The sequence below is a fragment of the Acanthamoeba castellanii genome, assembly GCF_000313135.1.
Source record: "Acanthamoeba castellanii str. Neff unplaced genomic scaffold scf7180000084705, whole genome shotgun sequence".
NCBI classification, from domain to species: Eukaryota; Discosea; order Longamoebia; family Acanthamoebidae; genus Acanthamoeba; species Acanthamoeba castellanii.
Window position 1 is genome coordinate 1 of NW_004457350.1, and position 19,779 is coordinate 19,779.

The window sequence follows — 19,779 nt, forward strand, 5'->3', positions numbered from 1 at the left end:
CCAATAACAACGCTACCTGGCGTACGCCAGCGCACTGCATTCGTCTGCGCCTGGGTTGGTGAGGACCCGGAGCTTTGGTGGACCACAGGGTGGAGTTCAGAAAATGATTCACATTTTAGGTGTGTGCCCACCCCCAGGCGGTCAAGTCTATCGGGTTCACCTACTCGGACTCGGTCGACATCTCCAACATCTGGATTTCGCGCACCAGCGAGGGCTTCTCTGGCCCCTACGCGCTCAACCTGGCCGCGTTCGGCCTCTACCAGGCCGCGTGGCTCACCGACGCCATTCCGGCGGGCCGCTTTGTGGGCGCGTTGAGCGTGAGCTGGGAGCAGACCCACCCCGAGGCCAACGTCGTGCTGGGCACCACGACCGTGTTCGGCAGAGCTGGTGCACCGCAGTCCTACCTGCTCACCCTCAACGGGTGGGACAACACCAAGAGCTGCATCAGCCACCACGCCGGCTGGCAGGACGGCGGAGAGGCCTGTGACCTGGGCAACGGCTACACGGCGCCCAGCAGCGCCCCCCACCCAGGCCAGCTACCAGTACTGGCTCACCTTTGATCGAAACGAGCTCGACAACAGGTGCGCCCTGGTGGCCGGCCGTGGGGCTGTGTGATCGGATCCACTGCCAACACCCTCATCTCACCAGGACCACCTCGTGCCGCGCCATGCGCTTCGTAGGCTTCACTTCCTTCGCCAACAGCCCGCAGATCTCACCTTCGAGCGCACGGTCTCTGACTGCGCTGTGGCCGTGGGCACCGGCACCATTCCGGGCGACCTCGGCACCGTGATCGTGAGCCGCATCGTCAGCCTGAGCGCGTGTCCCGACGTGCGCGAGATCGGGTTCACCACCCACTTGGGCACCGCGAGCGACGCCGTGGTCGCCATCGACTACACGCAGCTCACCGCCTGCAACAACACGTGCCCCGACGGCGGCCTCCGCAACGACGTCGACTGCTCGTGCACGTGCCTCACCGCGTGCGCCGCTGGCGGCACGCTCCAGGCCGACTGCTCGTGCGAGTACCCCCTCACCTGCACGCGGGGCGGTGTAAGCGAGGGCGACTCGTGCTTCTGTCCGCTGCCATGCAACAACGGCGGCACCCAGAACGCCGACTGCTCGTGCTCGTGCCCGAACGCGTGCGAGGACAAGACGCCCAACAAGGACGACTGCTCCTGCGGCCTGGGCCAGACTCCACATGAGCTCTGCAACGAAGACAACTGCCCCAGCACAGTGGGGTGGTGCGTGTACTACTGCAACCTGCAACAACTCGAGGTCCCATTCTCCATGATGCCGACCACTGCTTCAGTTGGAGTACCCCACAACTGCGGCCCCTGCTATCCCCAGGGCGGACCGCTGCAGCCCTACAACAACTGCCACATCGCTGGTATTGTCGGAGATTGCGCTGTGTGCAATTTCAACCGGGTTTGTGGTTCGTTCTCCCGATTCTCAGGAACAGCTGCGACTTTGACTTCAACTCACCACACCACACACACACACACGACACACACACGTGTGACACACTCTGTCCCATCTATTGAGAGAACCTCCAACATTGCCTGATTACGCCGTGTGTCGTGTGTCGTGTGTCGTGTGTCGTGTGTCGTGTGTCGTGTGTCGTGTGTCGTGTGTCGTGTGTCGTGTGTCGTGTGTCGTGTGTCGATGAACACAGGCAGTGGAGGCCGGTCGCGTGCAAGAGGCGAAAGCTACCTTGTGTTCATTTTCTATGGTTGGCGAGAGAAGGAAAGAAACGCGGCCGGCCGGCTCGCCTCAATGGCGGGAGAAGTCGCGCTGCTCGTAGTCGTCCTCGTCAAAGTAGGAGGTGAGCACCACGTGACCGTTAAACTTGCGCCCGGCCAGGTTCGATTGCGCCCGCGCCGCGTCCTCCCGGTCGGCAAACTCCACAAACACCTGGCCACGCGCGCCACCCTTCGTTAATAATAATAATGATGATAAAATAAAGAAAATGATAATAATTCGAATATGGGGTAAAGTGTAGGAGGAGCACGCACTCGCCCGAGGCCGTCGACGGGGGGCATGGCGGGGTCGAGCTTGCCATCGTCGGTGAGGGCGGGGCGGGGAATGGTGACGGACATCACGTTGCCGTACTTCTCGCACTCCTGCCGCACGTCCTCCACGATGTCCGCGTGGTCCTCGTCCGACACCAGCTCCTCCGGCCGCACCAGGTTGAGCAACTGCAACACCCGCGTCTCCGCTTGCGCTGCACCGGTCACACCACATCAAACGACACACGCACACGCACACACACGACACACACAGTTAAGCGGCTTACCAACGGCAAAGCTTGGGATGTGTCGTGTCGTTGGTCGTGTCGTGTCGTCTCGTGTAACGGTACCCTGGCCGAGGAGCATTCCGGAGAGGAGGGTGGCGGCGGGCACCTGCAGGTTGAGGAGGCTCGCGGCGCTCGGGCTCGCGTTGAGCATGCCCGACGGGTCCATGGGCATCATGATGAGGCCGCCGGTGCCGTCCTGCTTGGCGCCGATGTTGGCCCGCTGCACCAGCAGCGTCTTGTCGCCCAGCTTCATCCCGTTGAGGCCCTGGCATGCTCGGTCTGTTGTTGTGTGGGATGGCGAGACTTCTCAGTCGTGTGTGTTTGGTGTGTGTGTTTGGTGTTGTGTGTGTGTGTGTGTGTGTGCGTGTTCGTGCGGTGGGGTGTACCAGTGACGGAGGCGTCGAGGTATTCGAAGAAGGCGTAGCCCTTGGAGTTGCCGGTGGCGGTGTCCTTGACGAGGTTGAAGGCCTTGAGCGGGCCAAAGGCTGTGAGGAGCTCCTTGACCTGGGCCTCGTTGAGGTAGGACGGGAGGCCGCCGATGAAGATCTTGTTCGGCGAGTCCGGCACGTTGGTCGACACGATCCCCGGAATGTGAATGCCCCCCGACGCCGGCGCCTGCGCGGTCGGCGGCGACACGTAGTCCTTCGGTCGACGCACCTTGAGCGTCATCCCGTTCATCGTGATCCCGTCCAGCGCCATTCCTGCGCACAACACGACACACACACACGGCACACACACGACACACGTCAAGCGATGAGAGACGGATTGCGGTGGTGGGCTGGTGGTGGATACTTACCGGCAGTGGCCTCGTCGATGGTGGAGAATTCGATGAAGGAGAAGCTCTTGTCGGGGTTGAGCTGCGACGACACCACGGGCCGGTGGTCGGGCTGCACCACGGCAGCCTTGACCATCGCCTCGTTGAAAAACTCCACCAGGTCTTGCTGTGGGGCGGCCCACCAATGACACACGACACGCGACACACACAACACATACACAACACATACACGTACACACAACACACACACACCACAGTACACTGGTGAGTAAGGGCCTCGAGTGCGACACGCAACTCGACACACGATGACTAAAGACCAACGGCACGCGGAGTGAGAGATGGAGGCGGTACGTCGCTCACGCCCGGGGGGATGCTGCCGACGTAGAGGCGGCGGGCCTGGCGGTTGATCTGGGCGGCCTGCTGGGCCGTCTGCTGGGCCGTGGGGACCAGGCCCATGGCGCCCGGGAGGAGCTGCCCGAGCCCGCCCAGGCCGCCCGGCAGGCCGAGGAAAAAAGCCAACGCCGGCCATGGCCCCCAGCGCGCCGGGCAGCGCGCCCATGCCCAGGGGCAGCCCGCCGAGCAGCGGCCCGCCGGTGGCCATCGCCAGCTGCGCCAGCTGGGCCGCGTTCGCGCCGTCGAACCCGGGAGGCGGCTGGTCCCACGCGCTCTTCTCCGACTTGCGCCTGGCGTGTGCGTGCGTGCGTGCGTGCGTCGTGTGCGTCGTGTGCGTCGCGCGTGTTGTGCCATGCCGCAACATCCAACACGTTTTTTTGTTGGATTCACACCCCACAGTTAGCGTTTATGATGAACAGACACGTGATGGATGGAGGCCGAGGTAGCGAGACGAATTGGAGGGAAAAAATGAATTGAATGGAATTTGGAGGGGGGCGTACTTGCGGCGAGGGGGCGAGGGCGAGTGCGAGCGGCGGGACCTCCTGGAGGACCGCTCGCGCGAGCGGGACCGGCGGCGGCTGCTGCGCCCAGGGGAGCGCGACCGCGACCGCTTTCTGCTGCTGCTGGAAGAAGATGATGAAGATGTAGAGGAGGAAGATGACGAGCCCTCCTTGCGCCGCGAGGAGCGGTCTCTGTCTCGCGAGGAGCGGTCTCTGTCTCTCCTCGACGACGACGACGAAGAGGAGCTGTCTCTGCGATCACGATCGCGCCGCGAGCTCGAAGAAGATGAAGATGAAGATCTTTCCGCAGAGTCGGCAGAGGAGGCTGCGACGCCTTCATTGCTGCCCACGGGCGCTTCAGTCTGCTGTGCCCTCTCCTCCTCCATCTCGCGAGAAAAACAACTTGTGGTGTGCGGGCTCGATTGTGTGTTTTGGCTACGGCCACCTTTTTCTTTTCTCTTTCCGGGCGAAAATAGGCAGGCATGCCAGTTATGCGAGGCACGCAGCATTCCACTGGTGAAAAAATTCAGAAAAAACACATTTTCCATAAACGGTGGGGCGCTATTGGAGCCCGAGAGAGGTAACGGAGCGAAGCGGCGCGCCTCTCTCCCTTTATCCGGCCTTCTTGAAGTGCGACCACCTCTTTGAAGAGGAAGAGGAAGGTTACCATCTCGACCAAGAAAAGGACTGGGAGGGTAGAAGGTAGAGAAAGAAGAAGGGCCGCTGTAAGGTACATTAACACATCGCACCGTTCTCCTCCTTACCCTGCTTTCTTCAACAAAGTTCACCACTTCCTCCCGATTTCGATCTCGCGTGGAGGCGGTGGTTGGTGGGCTGTACTGACTATTGGGAGGACCACCATCGGATCAGTGAACCAGAAGAAGAGCGGGATGTCCAACGAGGGCACCGACCACAGTGACAGATCGCGGAGCCGCTCCTCCGGCTCCAGGAGCCGTTCGAGGTACTGCTTCAGCCCCCCCCCCCAACGTTTTACTCGAGTAAACCGAAAAAAAAGGCTTTCAAGCTCTGCCCGCACGAAAGACAAGAAACAGAGATGGAGGATCTCTCATCTCTCGCCTTTCATCCGCTGCTTTTCCTTTCAGCTCGCGCCGCCGGGACTCAAGCCGTTCGCGCTCTACCGACCGAGGAAGCTCGGACCGAGGCAGTTCCCGCGACCGCAGCTCTCGCGATCGGTATGTCCATCTCTTCATACCCCCCCCCCAATTCTCGCTTTCGGTTGCGTGTGTGTGGCCCTCACCTCCACATTTTAAGATCACCCACACCCTCGAATCTTTAATCAAATTATAAGTCTTCTTACCATCATCATCTTCATCCTTGTAGGGACTCCCGTTCGAGGTCGCCCGACGACCGTTCGGACTCTCGCGACTATTCCTCGCAGGAGCGCCGCACGCGCAGCCGTAGCCGTACGCGCAGCAGCCGCACGCGCAGCCGCACGCGCAGCAGGAGCGCGACCCGCACGCGCAGCAGCCGAAGCCGAAGCCCGACCCGTACGCGCAGCAGCCGCAGCCGTAGCCGTAGCCGCCGGTCGGATTCGCGTACGCGCAGCCGTAGCCGCCGGACGGATTCGCGCACGCGCAGCAGCCGCAGCCGGAGCAGCAGCCGGGGGCGCGGACGCGATTCACGGTCGCGGTCGCGGTCGCCCTACAGCGACTCGCGCGACTCGGACCGGAGACCCTACAGAGACGACTACAGCGAGGGGTTCGTTCCAATTTCACACACACCACACACCACGACACACCACGACACACCACGACACACCACGACACACCACGACACACCACGACACACCACACCACACACACATGATTCGAGTGTGGTTGTGGTCTGTGGTGGGGCCTGACCGAGGTCTTGCCTATCCCTCGCGGTACGTGCAGCGGCAGCGACTACCGAGCCCGCAACCGAAGCGACTCTGACGATGGCGGCGACCGGAAGTACACCGACGAAGGTACTCTCCTCCTCCGTGACCGCGCGCCCAACCCCCACTCGAGCGCCCCCCCCCCGCTGACGCAACGACACGACACGACACGACGCGCAGCCTACACGGAGGAGGAGGACACTTCGCACTTCTCGGACGAGTCGTCGAACGACCACTACAGCTACGATGAAGAGGAGGAGGAGGAGGCCAGGGAGCGGGACATCGATCGGGTCCTCTTCTCCGAGATGCCCCAGCCCAAGATGACCGACGACAAGCGCACCCTCGAGGACGATTACGCCTTTGGGTACACACACGCACATACGACACACGCATACGACACGACACACACGACACGCGCGTAGGGTGTGCACTCACCAGGTATCGGCGATGTGGTTGACTAACAACGACGCGCGCAGCCTTCAGGAGAACATCAAGCAGCTGCAGGGCCACATCCTGGACATCCAGAAGCGAGAGGTGGAGAAGATGAGCGCCTACGGCAATTCCCTGGCCCCGACCGCCGAGCCCAAGAAGGAGGAAAGCGAGGTACATACCCGATTCATTTTTACTCCTATCATCATCATTATTATTACTATTATTATTAATCCGCTCCTCGCCGCGCATACCATCACTCGGATATCTAACATTCCCGCGGTGGCGGCGGTGTGGTCGGTCAATAGAGGAAGAGGTTTGAGCAGTCGCTGGGCGACATCCGGGAGGAGAGGAAGAAGTACCGGGCGATGCTCTACGACGCCATCAAGGAGCGCGACGACCTCCTCGAGAGCAGGCAGATCTCCAAGATCGAGGAGAGGATCGCCAAGAACAGGGCACGCCGGCCCCCTCGTCATCTTCACCTTCACCTTCGCCTTCATCATCGCCTTCATCAACTGGGTGTCGTGAGAACCAGACTAACATTCCAATCCATCTTCCGTATTGCGCTGTTTACAGGCCGACCGCGTGAACAAATACAATGGTGTCGACGTGACGCTGCTGCTCATGTTCTTCCTGCAGATGGGCCTCACCGTGCTCTACATCATCTTCATGGACTTTACCAACGACCCGGCCGGCAAGGCCTCCCAGATCTACGGGTGCACCACCACCCGACCATCACCCGACCACCTCCCTTCCCCGCCCCCCGCGCGCGTGTGTGCTGACTATCCTCCTCTCGCCGCCGCCGCGATCGCGCAGGTGGACCGACAACGTGGAGTACCTCTACGTGTTCCTGATCGATATCTTTATGATGGTGTTCGTGGGCTTCACCATGCAGAGGGCCTTCCTGCGCAAGGTACTGCGACCACCACCACCACCACCACCACCACCACCACCACCACCACCACCACCACCACCACCACCACCACGATGATGATGAGCATTCCTGACATTGCGATGTGGTGGGTGGGGCGGTGGTGGTGGGTGGAAAACAGTTTTCGTACTCGGCGGTGGGTTCGTCGCTGCTGGTGGGCGCGATGGCGTTCCAGTGGGGCGTGCTGTGGCACGGGTGGTTCGCGTGGGAGACGTCGGGCAACCCGGACGGCAAGATCCAGCTGGACACGGCGAGCCTCATCCACGGCCTCTACTGCGCCACGACGGTACTGGTGGCCTACGGCGCGGTCCTGGGCCGCACCAACACCCTCCAGACGCTGGTGTTCACCTTCCTGGGCGGCTTCTTCTACTGCCTCAACTACTACATCACCGTGGGCGAGATCCACGGCACCGACCTCGGCGGCGCGCTCACCATTCACCTCTTTGGCGCCTTCTTTGGCATCGGCGTCTCCTTCATCATCGGCCTCAACGACCTCAACGACTTTACCATCCCCGGCGAGGTGCCCTCCCCCCCCCTCCCCATATCACCCCTCACGCCCTTCTTCTTCCTTCTTTCTTCTTCTTCTGTTTGGTCTCTAACCATCCCTTCCTCCCCCCAATGCACCTCCACCTCCGCTCCGGATATATTACTGGACGACCCCTACCCATCTACGATATGATTACGATGCGACACTCCGTACCATCCTATATATATATAACTATAAATATTATATGATGGGATGTGTTTGTATATCGCGCGCGCGTGCGCAGGATCAACGCTCGTCGTACACGTCGGACGTGTTTGCGTTCCTCGGTACCCTGGTGCTCTTCATCATGTTCCCGTCCTTCAACGGAGCGTTTGCTGCCGAGGGCGCCCAGTTCCGCGTCGTCATCAACACCGCCCTCGCCTGCTGCGCCAGCGGCGTCACGGTGACCTTCCCCCCATTCACGCCCTCCACCCCCCCCCTTCAATCAATCATTGGCTAACGCGTCGGTGTTATCGACTGGATGGCTATATGTACGACGACGACGACGATATATCCGCTATGTACTGCCCGATACACCCTTCTTTTTTATAGGTGGTGGGTCTCGATTGGCTGTTCGGCCCGCAGAAGTTTAGGGCCCACGTGCTGCAGCACGGCGTGATGGCCGGCGGCGTGGTCATGGGCTGCGCGCACTCCGAGTTGGTGCCCGCCTACGTGGCCATCATCCTGGGCTCCCTCATCGCCGCCCCCTGCACCTGGGTCGGCCTCAGGTACCCCCACCACCACCCACCACCAAACTTTTTCTTGGGTGCGTGAGCCGACACGACACACGACACACGACACACGACACACGACAGGTATGCGACGCCGTTCATGAACAAGGCCCACAAGCTGCTGCCCGACGTGAGCATCATCCCCAAGGACACGGCCGGCGTCCTGTTCGCCCACGGCGTGCCCGGCTTTATCGGAGGCCTCGCCGGCATCTGCGCCACCGCCGACTACCAAGACGCCACCCGTACGCACCACCACCACCCCCGCCCGCCCGCCGCACCATCGTCATCCCCCCCCCTCCCCCGCTGCGCCACTTTCTCACACCCGGGGGGGGGGTTGTGTGTGTTTTTGTTTCGATTGGGCAGAGTATGGCCAGACCGCCAGCGATCTCTTCCCCAACGACCCGTCGTCCCAGGCCGGCCGTCTGACGGCCACGTGGGCCGTCTCCATGGCCATCGGTACGCAGCAGGAGACGAAGCTCCCTTCTTACTCTTCTTCGTTCTTCTCACGGGGGCGGGGCGAACACACGAACACACACACACACACGACACACACATCCAGGCCTGGGCGCGGGAGCCTTGACGGGTCTGCTGCTGTTCGTGCTGCGCGTGCTTCTGCCGAACGAGCACGTGGCCACCAAGCGTCGTCCTGCTCCGGCCGTGGGCCCCCGTCCCTTCCACGACGAGGTCAACTGGCGCGAGCTGCCCCTCGACGTGGACGAGTAAGCTACCCACTACCGTGGGCGGTGCAGTAGTAGTGGCCCGCCGCCCACGTTCTTCTCCTTCTCCTTCTTCTCCATCTCCATCTCCTTATCCACCGCGACGCCGACGATGATGAGCTCTTTTGTACTCGTTCCCCTTTGCTCGTCCATACACTCGTATATTCTTTTTTTCTTTTCATTTCTTTTTTTTTCTTTTGGTAAAACCACCCCATACCTTGCGGCGCCTTGCCGTTGGTGAGCAGGTTGCATGGGAACAGTGAGGCTCTTTTTTCTCTGGCGGTGACGTCAGCTGTGAAATCTGGTTTTGGACCACAAAATCAATTCTGTGCTGGTGCCCAACGTTGCCTCCCGCTTCATCTCCAGAGAGAAACAGTCCATGGCCTCCTCTTCAGTGCTGTTGGCTCTGTTGGTGGCGTTGTGCTGCTGGTGCTGCTGCGGCTGGGCTCAGTCGAGCATGGGTCCACAAGGGGCTGACAAGGAGTTCCAGGAGTTCGTGACCAAACACAACATCCAGCTGAGCAACCACCCGCTGCCTCACAACTGCGTCGAGCTGTGGGGCCAGCTGTTCGATGAGAACGTCCAGACGGGCAAGTGGTACGTCGCCTTCCTGCTTGCTTGGGGCACGTGCGGGCGGATGAGATCTCTGTCATTACACACCACCCACCCTCGCTTCCACCTCCCCCCCCCTCCAATGCACCACCGCCGCCGCGGCCGCGGCCAGGCTGGTCTTCTTTTCGGCTCAGTGGAGCAGCGACAGCCGCCGCATGCAGTCCATATGGGAGGAGTTCACGCAGCAGGGGCAGCGACAGTACCCCTGGCTCAAGTTCGCCCACGTGCGGTGCGACCACGAGAAGAGCCTCTGCGACGACCGCCTCAGTACGCCCTCCTGCTCCCCCCACTGTGGTGGTGGTGGTCGTGGTGGTGGTCGTGGTGGTGGTCGTGGTGGTGGTGGTGGTTGGTTCTGACCGCCTTCTGCCCATCATCATCGCCGTGATCAGTGCTTACCAAGTTCCCCTTCATCATGGGCATGAACGAGGGCAACGCAACGGTGATGCGCGAACCCGAGTCCAATGCTGGTCTCCATGAATTCGTGAACACTGGCTGGGCACTGCGTGGACCTGGCGAGCCGCTACCCCCTCACCCGAACCCCCTCTACCTCCGCTACAAGGTGCGTGCACTGCTCACACCTTGTGTGAACTCCATTGAAGTGTAGTGTGAATGGAAAGAAAGTAAGGGCCTGACTTCAGTGGGCCGCAACAGAGATTCATGCATGGCTTGGAGCAGGTCCTCCAAATGCCCGGCTACCACTTGGCTACCGCCATCGCGGTCTGTGCCGCTCTGTTGGTCCTGCTCACGTGCTACTCCCTTTGCGGCACAGCACGCAGCGACAAGCAAGCGCCGACAAACAAGCGCCGATCCAAGCCTGCAGCCCTGCCCCCAAAGAAAAGGGGACAAAAGAACAACAAAGTCACGGTCAGTCCGAAAGTGGAATAAAGGAAGGCGAGCGGCTGCGAAGTCATGACCCCCCCACTGCGTGGCACTTATGTGGAAAATTAAAAAAAAAGGCATTCAAAAGACGCAGCAGTTACCTTCTTTGGGTGCACGGCCGTGAAAAGGTAGCCCTCCAACACAACTACAACACAACAACAACGGCACACTCAGCGCTCAGTCGAGCAAGAAGAAGAAGAAGTAGGAGTAGGAGTAGGAGAGGAAAAGAAGATGTCGCTCAGACTCCCTGTAAAATGTCACACCTGCGCAAAGACGGTGTATGCGATGGAGAGGATGGACGCCGACGGTAAGGTCTTCCACAAGACCTGTATGAAGTGCGAGCACTGCGCCTGTCGGCTGTCCCTCGGTAACTACGCCGCCCTCAACGGGAAGTACTACTGCAAGACGCACTTCAAGCAGCTCTTCAAGACCAAGGGCAACTACACCGAGGGATTCGGAGAGGAGGACGCCAAGAAGAAGTGGTCCCCGCAGGTGTCGCACTTCAACATGAGCGGCGTCAACTTTGGCTCGGGCTCGAGTACCATCAAGCAGCGCGCCATGACCGTGGGTCCCATCAGCCAGGCGGGCTCCCACAAGAGCAACGATGCCGACACCGAAAGCGAGCTCGCCCCCGCCGCCAACGCCGACGCCCAGGCCCAGGCGCCGGTCGAGACCCAAGCCATCGACGCCGCCAACCCCCAGGCCACCCCCGACGCCTCTCCCTCCGCCGCCGCCGCCGAAGAGGTATCCGATCTCGGCGAGGTCCCAGCGCCTACTGAAGGTGGTGGAGAAGCCCAGCAGCAGGAGCCCAGCCAGGGCTCCGATGCACAGAGTGAAGGAGGCAGTGCGGGCGAGGCCGCGGAAGGCAATGGCGCCGATGATACCGCCACCACTGCCGCCATTGACTCTTCCGCTGAGCCTGGCGACGCACCGGCAGCTGAGGCTGGCGATGCGACGGCCGCCGACAGTACGTTGTTGCTCTCTTCTCTCCCGTACCATAGTTGCCCACACTTACCCTCCGCTCTCCCAGACTCTGGTGACGTGGCGTAACAGCTGTACATGAACATAGACACACATGTGGCTTACTGCCCCTATGGCGACGTAGAAGAAAGGGGCGTCTACATTGTTTTTATTCTTTCGCACACAATAATAGTTCTCAACAAACATAGTGCACTCCTCGCACCCTCAGCCCTCGCAGAAATAAATGCAATCCAAAAATACAAGAGAGTCCCGGTTATAACCGGACTACGCCCTCCAAAAAAAAAAAAAAAAAGGACTTTTGGTCCGTTGGGTGGTGGGCGCCCTTCTCTCCGTGCTGTTGTTTTTCGGACGTGACCCCCTGCCAGAAAAAGGCGCCACCAGTGATCAGCACAGAGAGAACAAGATGGAGCCAGAGCCCAATCTCCCTGCCATGCCGGCCCCTTTGCCTGTCCTCGCTCCCATGCCGCTCGACGGTCAGGTACCAATTCGAAACCTCTTCTTGCTGTCATTCGTTCTTTTACACGGCGAGTCTCCATTAGCGACCACATGCGGACAAATTTGGCCCCCCAGCAAGAAGAGAGTAGATGAAAGGCGTCGAAAGCACAACCCGCACAACAAGAACACACGCCGTGTTGTGTGGGCAAGATGAGAAAAGCATCAGGAAAAGGGAGCAGGAAACGGAGGGAAACGGAGGGGATGATGGAGGGGATGATGATGACGAGAAGTCCTCTTTTGGGGGACTCGCGCTGGCATCTGTATGGGAGTTACTTTTCTTTGCATCAATCCCAATTAATGTTCGTTTGTGTAACACGTGGGATGCGAGCAGGTCCTGCCCGACTTGCCCGACGATCTGCTGCACCATCACCATCACCACCATCATTTGGTGGGCGAAGCCACTCAAGATCAAGAAGGCTCCGAGGAAGAGCTTGAATCGAGCCAGACCCCGAAGAAGCGTAAGCTGGACAGCATCCGAGCTGGCCTTCCGGCACATGGCCTCAGGATTACACAGAGCCAAGTAATGAGGATGCTCAAGATGATCCAAGAGGTACGGGCAATCCAAAAGCTCCTTGCTCATTTGTTTGATGAGGCCTATATCCCTCTCGTTCTCTTTACAATTTCCGATCCCCCTTCTCGTCCGCAAAGCTAATCCGCTTGGGCACTACGCCGAAGGACCCGTCCATGAGGAAAGACTTTTACCTCGTGACCGACCACCCCCTCTACGAGCTCATCGTAAAGAAGCCCACCGCCAACAAATGCATGGAGATGATGTCCGCCATCGCCGCCAAGGACAAAGGTGAACCCCCCCCCCAAACAACCACCGCCACTGGGCAGCTACGTGACCTACGTGGTCGACACGACCAATGACACGACGCGTGCTGTTCCCTCACCACCCGCTCTACTTCTACTTCTTCTCGCAGGGAGCCCTGACCCGACGATCAAGATCGACCTCAACTTTGAGCTGGGCGAGACGATGAACAGGACAGGCACCCAGTGGGGCGGGTGCTACATCAAGCTCACGCCCTCCAAGCACTCGATGAGCAGAAAGTCGCGGCTGAGGGAGAGGGTGATCCCCTACCCGGCCTACCCCGGCGACCCGGCCGTCTACACGGGACCCTTCACCACCTCGCCCGTGGGCCACGCCGGCGTCGTGGTGGGCGGCATGCCCGGCGTCGCGCCGCCATCGCCTCCCGGCCTTCCGCTGCCGCCCTTTGCCACCGCCGGCGCCGGCGGAGATCCCCGGGGGATGGGCCTGCGCGTCGCGGCCAAGAGGGGCGAAGAGGAGGACGAGCAGCAGCAGCAGCAACAGCAGCAGATGGTCCAGGAGGCCAGAGCCGACGCGAACGGGCAGGATGAGAACGGATCCTTCCAGTCCGCCATGTCCTGGCTCTACGGCACCTGGGGTACGCGGTGTGTCGTTGTGTGTGTGTCGTGTGTGTCGTGTGTGTCGTGTGTCGTGTGTGTGTATGTGTGTGTTGGCCTGTGGATATATATACAATATCGTATACGATCGTGGTGGAGTGGCCAAGTGTAGGTAGCCCCCCCCCCACTCATCACCCTGCGGTGTGTCGTGTGTTCATGCGCGCGTGATAGACAGGAGAGACCGGCTGCTTCAGGAGAGGGCGGCGATCATTCACCAGCTGCAGAGGGAGCGGGAGGAGATGCGCCTGGGTCTCGAGGAGAGGGACACCATCCTGAGGCAGCGGGACGAAGAGGTCAACCGCATGAGGGAGGAGATCAACCTGCTCCTGAGGGAGATGCAGAAGCTCAAGGAGGGCGGCACCGAGGAGAGCTCGACCGAGGAGCTGTTCCTGCTGGAGAAGATACTCGAAAGCAGCAGGAACGTCGTGCGGGAGAGGATCAAGAGGAGCGCCGAGCTCAAGGAGGAAAAGAAGGTCGACGAAGCCGTCGCCGGCGTGGAACCCCCCGCCCCGATGGCCGTCTGATCTGTCGTCAGCAGCTGCTGCTGCACGTGTGTGGGCCACGACCCAACGAAGCGTCGAGGCAATAAAACGAGGAAACAAACATGAAGCAAAAATTGATTTTTATACACCTCTGCGCGTCCTGCTGGCGGAGGGCGCGGGCAAAAAAGAGAGTGGCCACATTATGAGAGGGATGACGACGACGACGATCAATCATGGGCTGAGCATGTTGGGGATGGGGATCTCGTCGTCGTAGCCCTTGGCCTTGGCCACCGGATTCTTCTTGGAGTAGTAGGGCTGGAGGGCCACGTCCTTGGCGAACTTGCGCAGCTTCGGGGTGCCGTTCTCCACGTCGCTGGTCACCTGGGACAGGTCGAGAGATGTATAGAAGTAAGAAAGGTGCGAGGACGTAGGAATAAGAGGGAGCGTGGTGGCGTGGTGGCGCGGTGGCGCGGTGTGTGTTTCCATACCACGAGGAGGAACTGGAAGGCGGGGCAGGTGAACAGGAAGTCCGGCAGAGTCTTCTTGGCTCCCGCGGTGTCCTCTGGCTGCACGAGGTAGTGCCGCACGCTCTTTTGCACGTCGGCGTCGTCCGTCTTGTACCTGAACCCGCAGGTGAGCATGCACGTACACTGGCGAGCGCACGTGGTGTCGTTCACCGTGTGCGTGCATGCGTGTGTGTGTGTGTGTCGGTACCCGACGGCAAAGAGGCCCGGGTGCCTCTCGCTGAGGCGGATGAGGAAGGTGCCCACTTCCTCGTTGATGAGGGCGGCCTTGACGCCCTCCCTCGTCAAGAATCCGTAGATGAGGCTGCCCGCGAACACAACGCACAAGTAACCGTTAGCGGGGCCAACCACGTGGCGGCGGCGGCGGCGGCGGCGGCGGCGGTGGTGGCGGTGGTGCGTGTACCCGGTTTGCCAGAGGGGGCAGATGTGTCGCTGGTAGCGCAGCTTCTGCACGGCCTTCCCGAACCACTCCCAGAAGGCGTCGTAGCTCTTTTGGCCGATCACCTGCACCCCCTCTTTGGTCCGTGCCCCCCCCCCGGATTCGTGGTGCGTGGTGCGTGGTGGTGCGCATAGATCAGATCAGATCAGGTCAGGTCAGGCACACGACGTGGTTGGGTGGAGGTGGTCGAATGGAGAAAGGGGACGGTGAGGTGGGCGGGGCGGGGCGGGGCGGGGTAGGACGTACCGAAGAAGGTCTGGTTGAGGTACTCGAAATCGAGATCGGACAGTTGCCGCGTGGGCCGGATGAGGTCCTGCCGCGTGGCCCGCAGGAAGTGCCTCTGCAGCACGTTCGCGAACTGCGGCCACGTCACCTCGCCCTGCCACCGCCACCGCCACAAATAATGAGTAATGCATGCGCCTATTATTGGAGAGAAGGTTGGACGCCGGTGACGACCGATTGGCTCTCTCTCTCTCTCTCTCTCCCTGGGGGTGTGTAAGTGTGTCGTGTTCGTGTGTGTCGTGTCGTGTGTCGTGTGCGGTAAATTAAAATACCTGCTCGCCAAAGGCGTCCTTTTTTGAGGAGGATGCCCTCGGACTCCTCCCACTGGCACTCGTTGGTGATGACGATGAAGGGGCGCGACGAGTTGCTCTCCACCGTCACGGTCTGGGCGGCGCCGTTCTGGTTGATCTGGAGCTGGATCCCGAACCGCAGCCGTACGGGGTTCTTCCGGGTGCCCGTGAGGAACTTGAGGTAGAACTTGGCGATGCGACGCACCCCTGGTGTAGCCCACCACCACCCACCACCCACCCACCACCCACCACCAAATAAATAAATAAATAAATACATCATAATAATTAATGAATAATAATAGCAGGAGACCAATAATAACAATAGCACGTGGCACCCACGGTGGGTGGGGCGGGCCTTACCGTCCATAGTCTGGGTGTCGTTTTCGATGGCCTTGGACGACGACGAGGAGTTGGTCTTGACCTGCTGGTTGTCGCATATCATGGCCACCTTGACCTTCGAGAACGAATGAATCTCCACGTTGGCCCCTGCCCCCGCGAGAAACCACATACGCACGACACACGATACACGACACAACACGCACGCACGCACGCACGCAAGGAACGAAACAGGACGACGACGACGACGACGAATAGGAGGAGGAGGAGGAGGAGGAGGAAGAGATTAGTGGGCGAGGCGGCGACGAGGGGGAGGGGACGTCGGGGAGGGACGCGCAAGGTACCGGTGAGGAGCTGCACGACGACAGGGTCGTCCTCGAGCTGCTTGCCCTTGGTGACCACCATCGGAAGGGGCTGCTCCACGATCACCAGCGCACACACCCTGTTGTGCGTGCATGTGCGATGGTGCGGTGTGTCGTGTGTCGTGTGTCGTGTTTGTGATTTGTGGCGGCGGCGGCGGCGGCGATGGAGGGATGGATGGGTAGGTGGAGAGAACAGGTGGTGTGGCGAGGGGTGGGGGGGTGGGGCGGGGCGGGCGTACGGGCGGGCGAGGTGGGGGTGGTGGGGGGCGAGGGTGAGGCGCTGTAGCTCCTGCTGGAAGAGCTCGAGCTGGATCTGCTGCAGCTTGAGGTCCTGGAGGAGGTAGATGAGCTTGTGGATCTCGGCGGGCGGCAGGATGACCTGCTGGAAGAGGGCCTGCAGGGTGCGCAGCTCCTCGGCGATCTGGTTCTTGAGCTGGGCGTGCTGCTGGAGCAGGACGTCGTAGCCCTCCTTCTGCGGCCGCATCATGAGCTGCTTCTGGAACTGGCGGATCTTCTCCAGCTGGTCCTTCTGCTGCTGCTTGTAGCTGTAGATCTCCTCCAGCACCTGCTGGCACCCCTCCAGCGTCGATGGCACCTGCAGCTGCGCCTGCGCGCCCGGTGCTCCACCACCACCACCACCCACCGGGCCGCCAGGCGCTGCCGCCGCCGCCGCCGCCACCGGTGCTGCTGCTACTACTGTCGCTGGCGATTGCACCTGCACCCCGCCGCCGCCGCCGCCGCCGCCGCCGCCCCGATGGATGGCAAGAGGGGAGGGAGGGAGAGAGGGAGAGAGAGAGTCAGACGAGGGAAAGGGAAAGGCGCGCCAGGCCCCCAACCAACCAACCAAAGGACACCAGCAGCAGCCCGCCCGCCTGCCTCAACTGCTGCAGGTGCGGGCGAGGACGCGAGCGCGCTGGCGCCGGCGTGAAGAGGAGGAATGGCTGCGTACCTGCATGTGCGCCGTTTGGGACGCGAAATGCTGCTGCTGCTGCTGGAGCTGCTGCTGCTGCTGGAGGAGGAGCTGCTGTTGCTGCTGTTGCTGCTGCTGCTGCAGCTGTTGGTGGTGGTGCTGGTGCGGGGAGCTAAAGGCGGCGGCCGTCGACGGAGGAGACAGTGCCTGCTGACCACCGGGGGACGGTACGCCCAGCATCGCGTGCATCGGCACCCCCTGCTGCTGCTGCTGCTGCTGCTGGTGCAGCTGCTGCTGTTGGTGCTGTAAGGGCGATGCTACTCCTCCTCCGGGTGCCACGCCCATGGAGACGTGCGTCTGCTGCTGCTGCTGCTGCTGCTGCCCGAATGCCACTCCGCCTGCACGGGGGGGGGGGTAAGAGAGGTGTCGTGTGTGTGCGTGTGCGTGCGTGCGCGTGTGTGGAGAGTCAGAATGGGGGGGGGGAGGAAGAAGAGGACGGACGGGGCCGCCGTGGAGGAGGAGGAGGAGGAGGGAGGGAGGAAGGAAGAGAGGGGGACGGGGAGTAGGAGGAGTACCGGGAGTGGTGGCGGGGTGAAGACCAAAGGGGGAGGGGGGGTGGTGGTAGAGGAAAGAGGGGGCAGAATTCGGAGGGGCGTGGAGGAGGGGAGCAGGCTGCTGTTGGCCGGTTTCCATCTTGATGCCGCCACCCGGGTAGGCCGGCCCTCCGCCTTGCATCGGGGAGGGGCTGTGTTGCTGGATTATGTGATGGGCAGCCGGATGGGAATGTGGGAATCCGCCTCCTGTGCGTCCCTCTTGTGGCCTGGGCGCGTGTACACGTCAATGGGTGTAATAATAAATAAATGAATAAATAAGAAGGCAAAAAAAGTAGACGGATGCAACTCCTTGTGGGCCGAAAAATGGGGCGGAGGAATTTACGTATCAAGGTACTGCATGAGGTGAGCAAACTCTTCGTTGAGGGGTGGCGGCTCGTGCACTGGTGTATGATTCATGTCTCGGAGTCCCTCTTCGTTCTTTTTTGTCACCCCCCTTGATGTGGGCCTGTTTTGGGCGGCTGAAGAAAACGAAACGGAGCTCAGGAAAAATGGGAGAGAAGAAAAGGAAAAGGGTATTGAAAAGATAATTTTCCATTTCCTCCAGCCCTCCAGCCCGCGTAGCGAGAGATGGACGCAGACGCATTGGCTGTCTCGACGAAACGAAGGCGCGAGTCGCCTCCTGCCAGTGACGAAGGAGCAGGACCGCGGCAAGCTGAGCGCGAGGCCGTTCTTCCCGTTGGGGCAGCTGCCGATGATGATGAGCAGCACAGACAGCGGGATGATCACGAAGGGGGGAAGGAACGAGCAGTCGACGATGCTGGCGGGAGAGCGAAGAAACGACGGCACAATCGAGAGGAGGAGGAGGAGCAGGACATCTCGCCTCGGGCAGGGGAAGACAACGGTGGTAGCCATCATCACTACCGCCGCGAGCCGGACCACCGCCGGGATGATTGGGCGGACAGGGGGGCGGTTGATCGAGAGGGGAGCGGAGGGGCATTCAACAGCAGCAGCACACGACCCAGCCCGGGGCGGGGCGAGCGAGCAGCCGAGGCCCGTGAGCGCGGTTGGGGGGAGCGAGGCCGCCCTCTCTCGCGGCACTCCCCACCCTCCAACACCAGGTGGCCACCTGGCGACCGCGACCAGCACCCGCAGCAGCACCAGCGAGGCTCTTCGCCGCCGCCCCGTAGCCATGGCAGCGGGGACCGCTCCATCGGCCGACGGTCGCAGGGTCCTCCGCCGGCGTTGCGCAATGACTCGTCCTCCCCCCACCGCCGCCACCACCGGGGCCACGGCGACGACGAGGCGGCGGCGGCGGCATGGCTCCCAGAGGCCAGGAGCGGGCGCCTCTCCTACCCTCCCGCCACGTTCGAGAGCCGAGGCACGCGCGGCCGCGGTCCGCCGGGCGACCGGGACCGGGACCACCGACGCGGATTCCACGTACGTTTCCAGACGCACGCACGCATGCAGACAACAACACCTCTCTCCCTCCCGCTTGCTCCCGGGAGCTGCATGTTGCTATCCAACTGTGCGCGCTATACACACGACACGCGCTCCTCCCAAACCCCTCTGCCACGCCCCCGCCCCAGCTCGCTAACCCATCAGGCTGTGTCCACCACCACCACCACCACCACCAGCAGCAGCAGCAGCAGCAGTTCTACGGGTCCTCGCCTCTCTACCACGACCGCCGGGATGAGCTCGCCCACTATCCGCCCCCTCCGCGGTACTCTCTCCTCTCTCTCTCTCTCTCTCTCTCTCTGGGTTCTTCTTTGGCGGGGCCGTGCGCACGCGGAAGATGGCGCGACATGGGCAGAGGTTTGGCTCACACGGCTGTCGTGTATGGCGTGGCGGCGGTGGCGGCGGTGCGCCCTTCTGCAGGAGCATTCCGCCGGCGTACCGGGACGGGCGGGATGCCTTTGGACGGGACTGGCCGCCGCCAGGGCGAGGAGGCGTTCCGTATCCCCACCACCACCACCACCACGACTACCGCGACTACCGCGCGGCGCCACTGCTCGAGGGCGAGCCCCACTACCCCCACCCCCAG

At 61.5% G+C, this 19,779-nt stretch overlaps 8 protein-coding genes across 8 annotated transcripts in view; 6 read left to right on the forward strand and 2 right to left on the reverse strand.

Moving 5' to 3' along the window:
* Positions 1–137: 137 nt before the first annotated feature.
* ACA1_138750 (uncharacterized protein) lies at positions 138–1,560 on the forward strand (the record flags this gene model as incomplete). Its single annotated transcript, XM_004336163.1, has 2 exons — positions 138–542; positions 703–1,560. Coding segments are annotated over 2 exons (1,263 nt in total), but the record flags the coding sequence as incomplete, so codon positions are not given.
* A 207-nt stretch (positions 1,561–1,767) lies between these two features.
* On the reverse strand, positions 1,768–4,344 carry ACA1_138760 (U2 snRNP auxilliary factor, large subunit, splicing factor subfamily protein; the record flags this gene model as incomplete). The annotated part of the gene is made up of 9 exons (XM_004336164.1): positions 1,768–1,908; positions 2,088–2,192; positions 2,397–2,569; positions 2,677–2,991; positions 3,087–3,177; positions 3,417–3,536; positions 3,586–3,741; positions 3,959–4,210; positions 4,309–4,344. The coding sequence occupies 9 exons, from the start codon at positions 4,342–4,344 to the stop codon at positions 1,768–1,770; spliced, it is 1,389 nt and encodes a 462-aa protein (XP_004336212.1).
* A 504-nt stretch (positions 4,345–4,848) lies between these two features.
* On the forward strand, positions 4,849–9,174 carry ACA1_138770 (ammonium transporter subfamily protein; the record flags this gene model as incomplete). Its single annotated transcript, XM_004336165.1, has 16 exons — positions 4,849–4,919; positions 5,358–5,382; positions 5,420–5,466; positions 5,531–5,677; positions 5,854–5,924; positions 6,015–6,198; positions 6,311–6,437; positions 6,572–6,784; positions 6,840–6,979; positions 7,080–7,176; positions 7,370–7,714; positions 8,073–8,123; positions 8,273–8,448; positions 8,536–8,693; positions 8,815–8,907; positions 9,011–9,174. The coding sequence occupies 16 exons, from the start codon at positions 4,849–4,851 to the stop codon at positions 9,172–9,174; spliced, it is 2,109 nt and encodes a 702-aa protein (XP_004336213.1).
* Positions 9,175–9,624: 450 nt separating this feature from the next.
* On the forward strand, positions 9,625–10,664 carry ACA1_138780 (uncharacterized protein; the record flags this gene model as incomplete). The annotated part of the gene is made up of 4 exons (XM_004336166.1): positions 9,625–9,794; positions 9,892–10,046; positions 10,169–10,338; positions 10,431–10,664. The coding sequence occupies 4 exons, from the start codon at positions 9,625–9,627 to the stop codon at positions 10,662–10,664; spliced, it is 729 nt and encodes a 242-aa protein (XP_004336214.1).
* A 288-nt stretch (positions 10,665–10,952) lies between these two features.
* ACA1_138790 (LIM domain containing protein) lies at positions 10,953–11,708 on the forward strand (the record flags this gene model as incomplete). Its single annotated transcript, XM_004336167.1, has 2 exons — positions 10,953–11,625; positions 11,689–11,708. The coding sequence occupies 2 exons, from the start codon at positions 10,953–10,955 to the stop codon at positions 11,706–11,708; spliced, it is 693 nt and encodes a 230-aa protein (XP_004336215.1).
* Positions 11,709–12,663: 955 nt separating this feature from the next.
* Positions 12,664–14,083, forward strand: ACA1_138800 (uncharacterized protein; the record flags this gene model as incomplete). Its single annotated transcript, XM_004336168.1, has 4 exons — positions 12,664–12,684; positions 12,783–12,933; positions 13,058–13,540; positions 13,731–14,083. The coding sequence occupies 4 exons, from the start codon at positions 12,664–12,666 to the stop codon at positions 14,081–14,083; spliced, it is 1,008 nt and encodes a 335-aa protein (XP_004336216.1).
* Positions 14,084–14,272: 189 nt separating this feature from the next.
* ACA1_138810 (SH2 domain containing protein) lies at positions 14,273–17,919 on the reverse strand (the record flags this gene model as incomplete). Its single annotated transcript, XM_004336169.1, is given in 14 exon segments — positions 14,273–14,422; positions 14,530–14,662; positions 14,756–14,869; positions 14,969–15,080; positions 15,251–15,362; positions 15,373–15,383; positions 15,559–15,783; positions 15,937–16,062; positions 16,257–16,354; positions 16,514–16,881; positions 16,918–16,989; positions 17,129–17,158; positions 17,224–17,582; positions 17,760–17,919. 14 exon segments carry the CDS (start codon positions 17,917–17,919, stop codon positions 14,273–14,275), a joined length of 2,070 nt encoding a protein of 689 aa, XP_004336217.1.
* A 446-nt stretch (positions 17,920–18,365) lies between these two features.
* The window catches only part of ACA1_138820 (uncharacterized protein), a gene marked incomplete at both ends in the record, with an annotated part of 4,685 nt that continues 3,271 nt past the window's right edge, over positions 18,366–19,779 (forward strand). The window contains 3 exons of the mRNA XM_004336170.1: positions 18,366–19,175; positions 19,376–19,458; positions 19,614–19,691. Of these exons, the coding sequence (XP_004336218.1) occupies positions 18,366–19,175; positions 19,376–19,458; positions 19,614–19,691 (971 nt within the window). The remainder of the gene's footprint in view (positions 19,176–19,375; positions 19,459–19,613; positions 19,692–19,779) is intronic.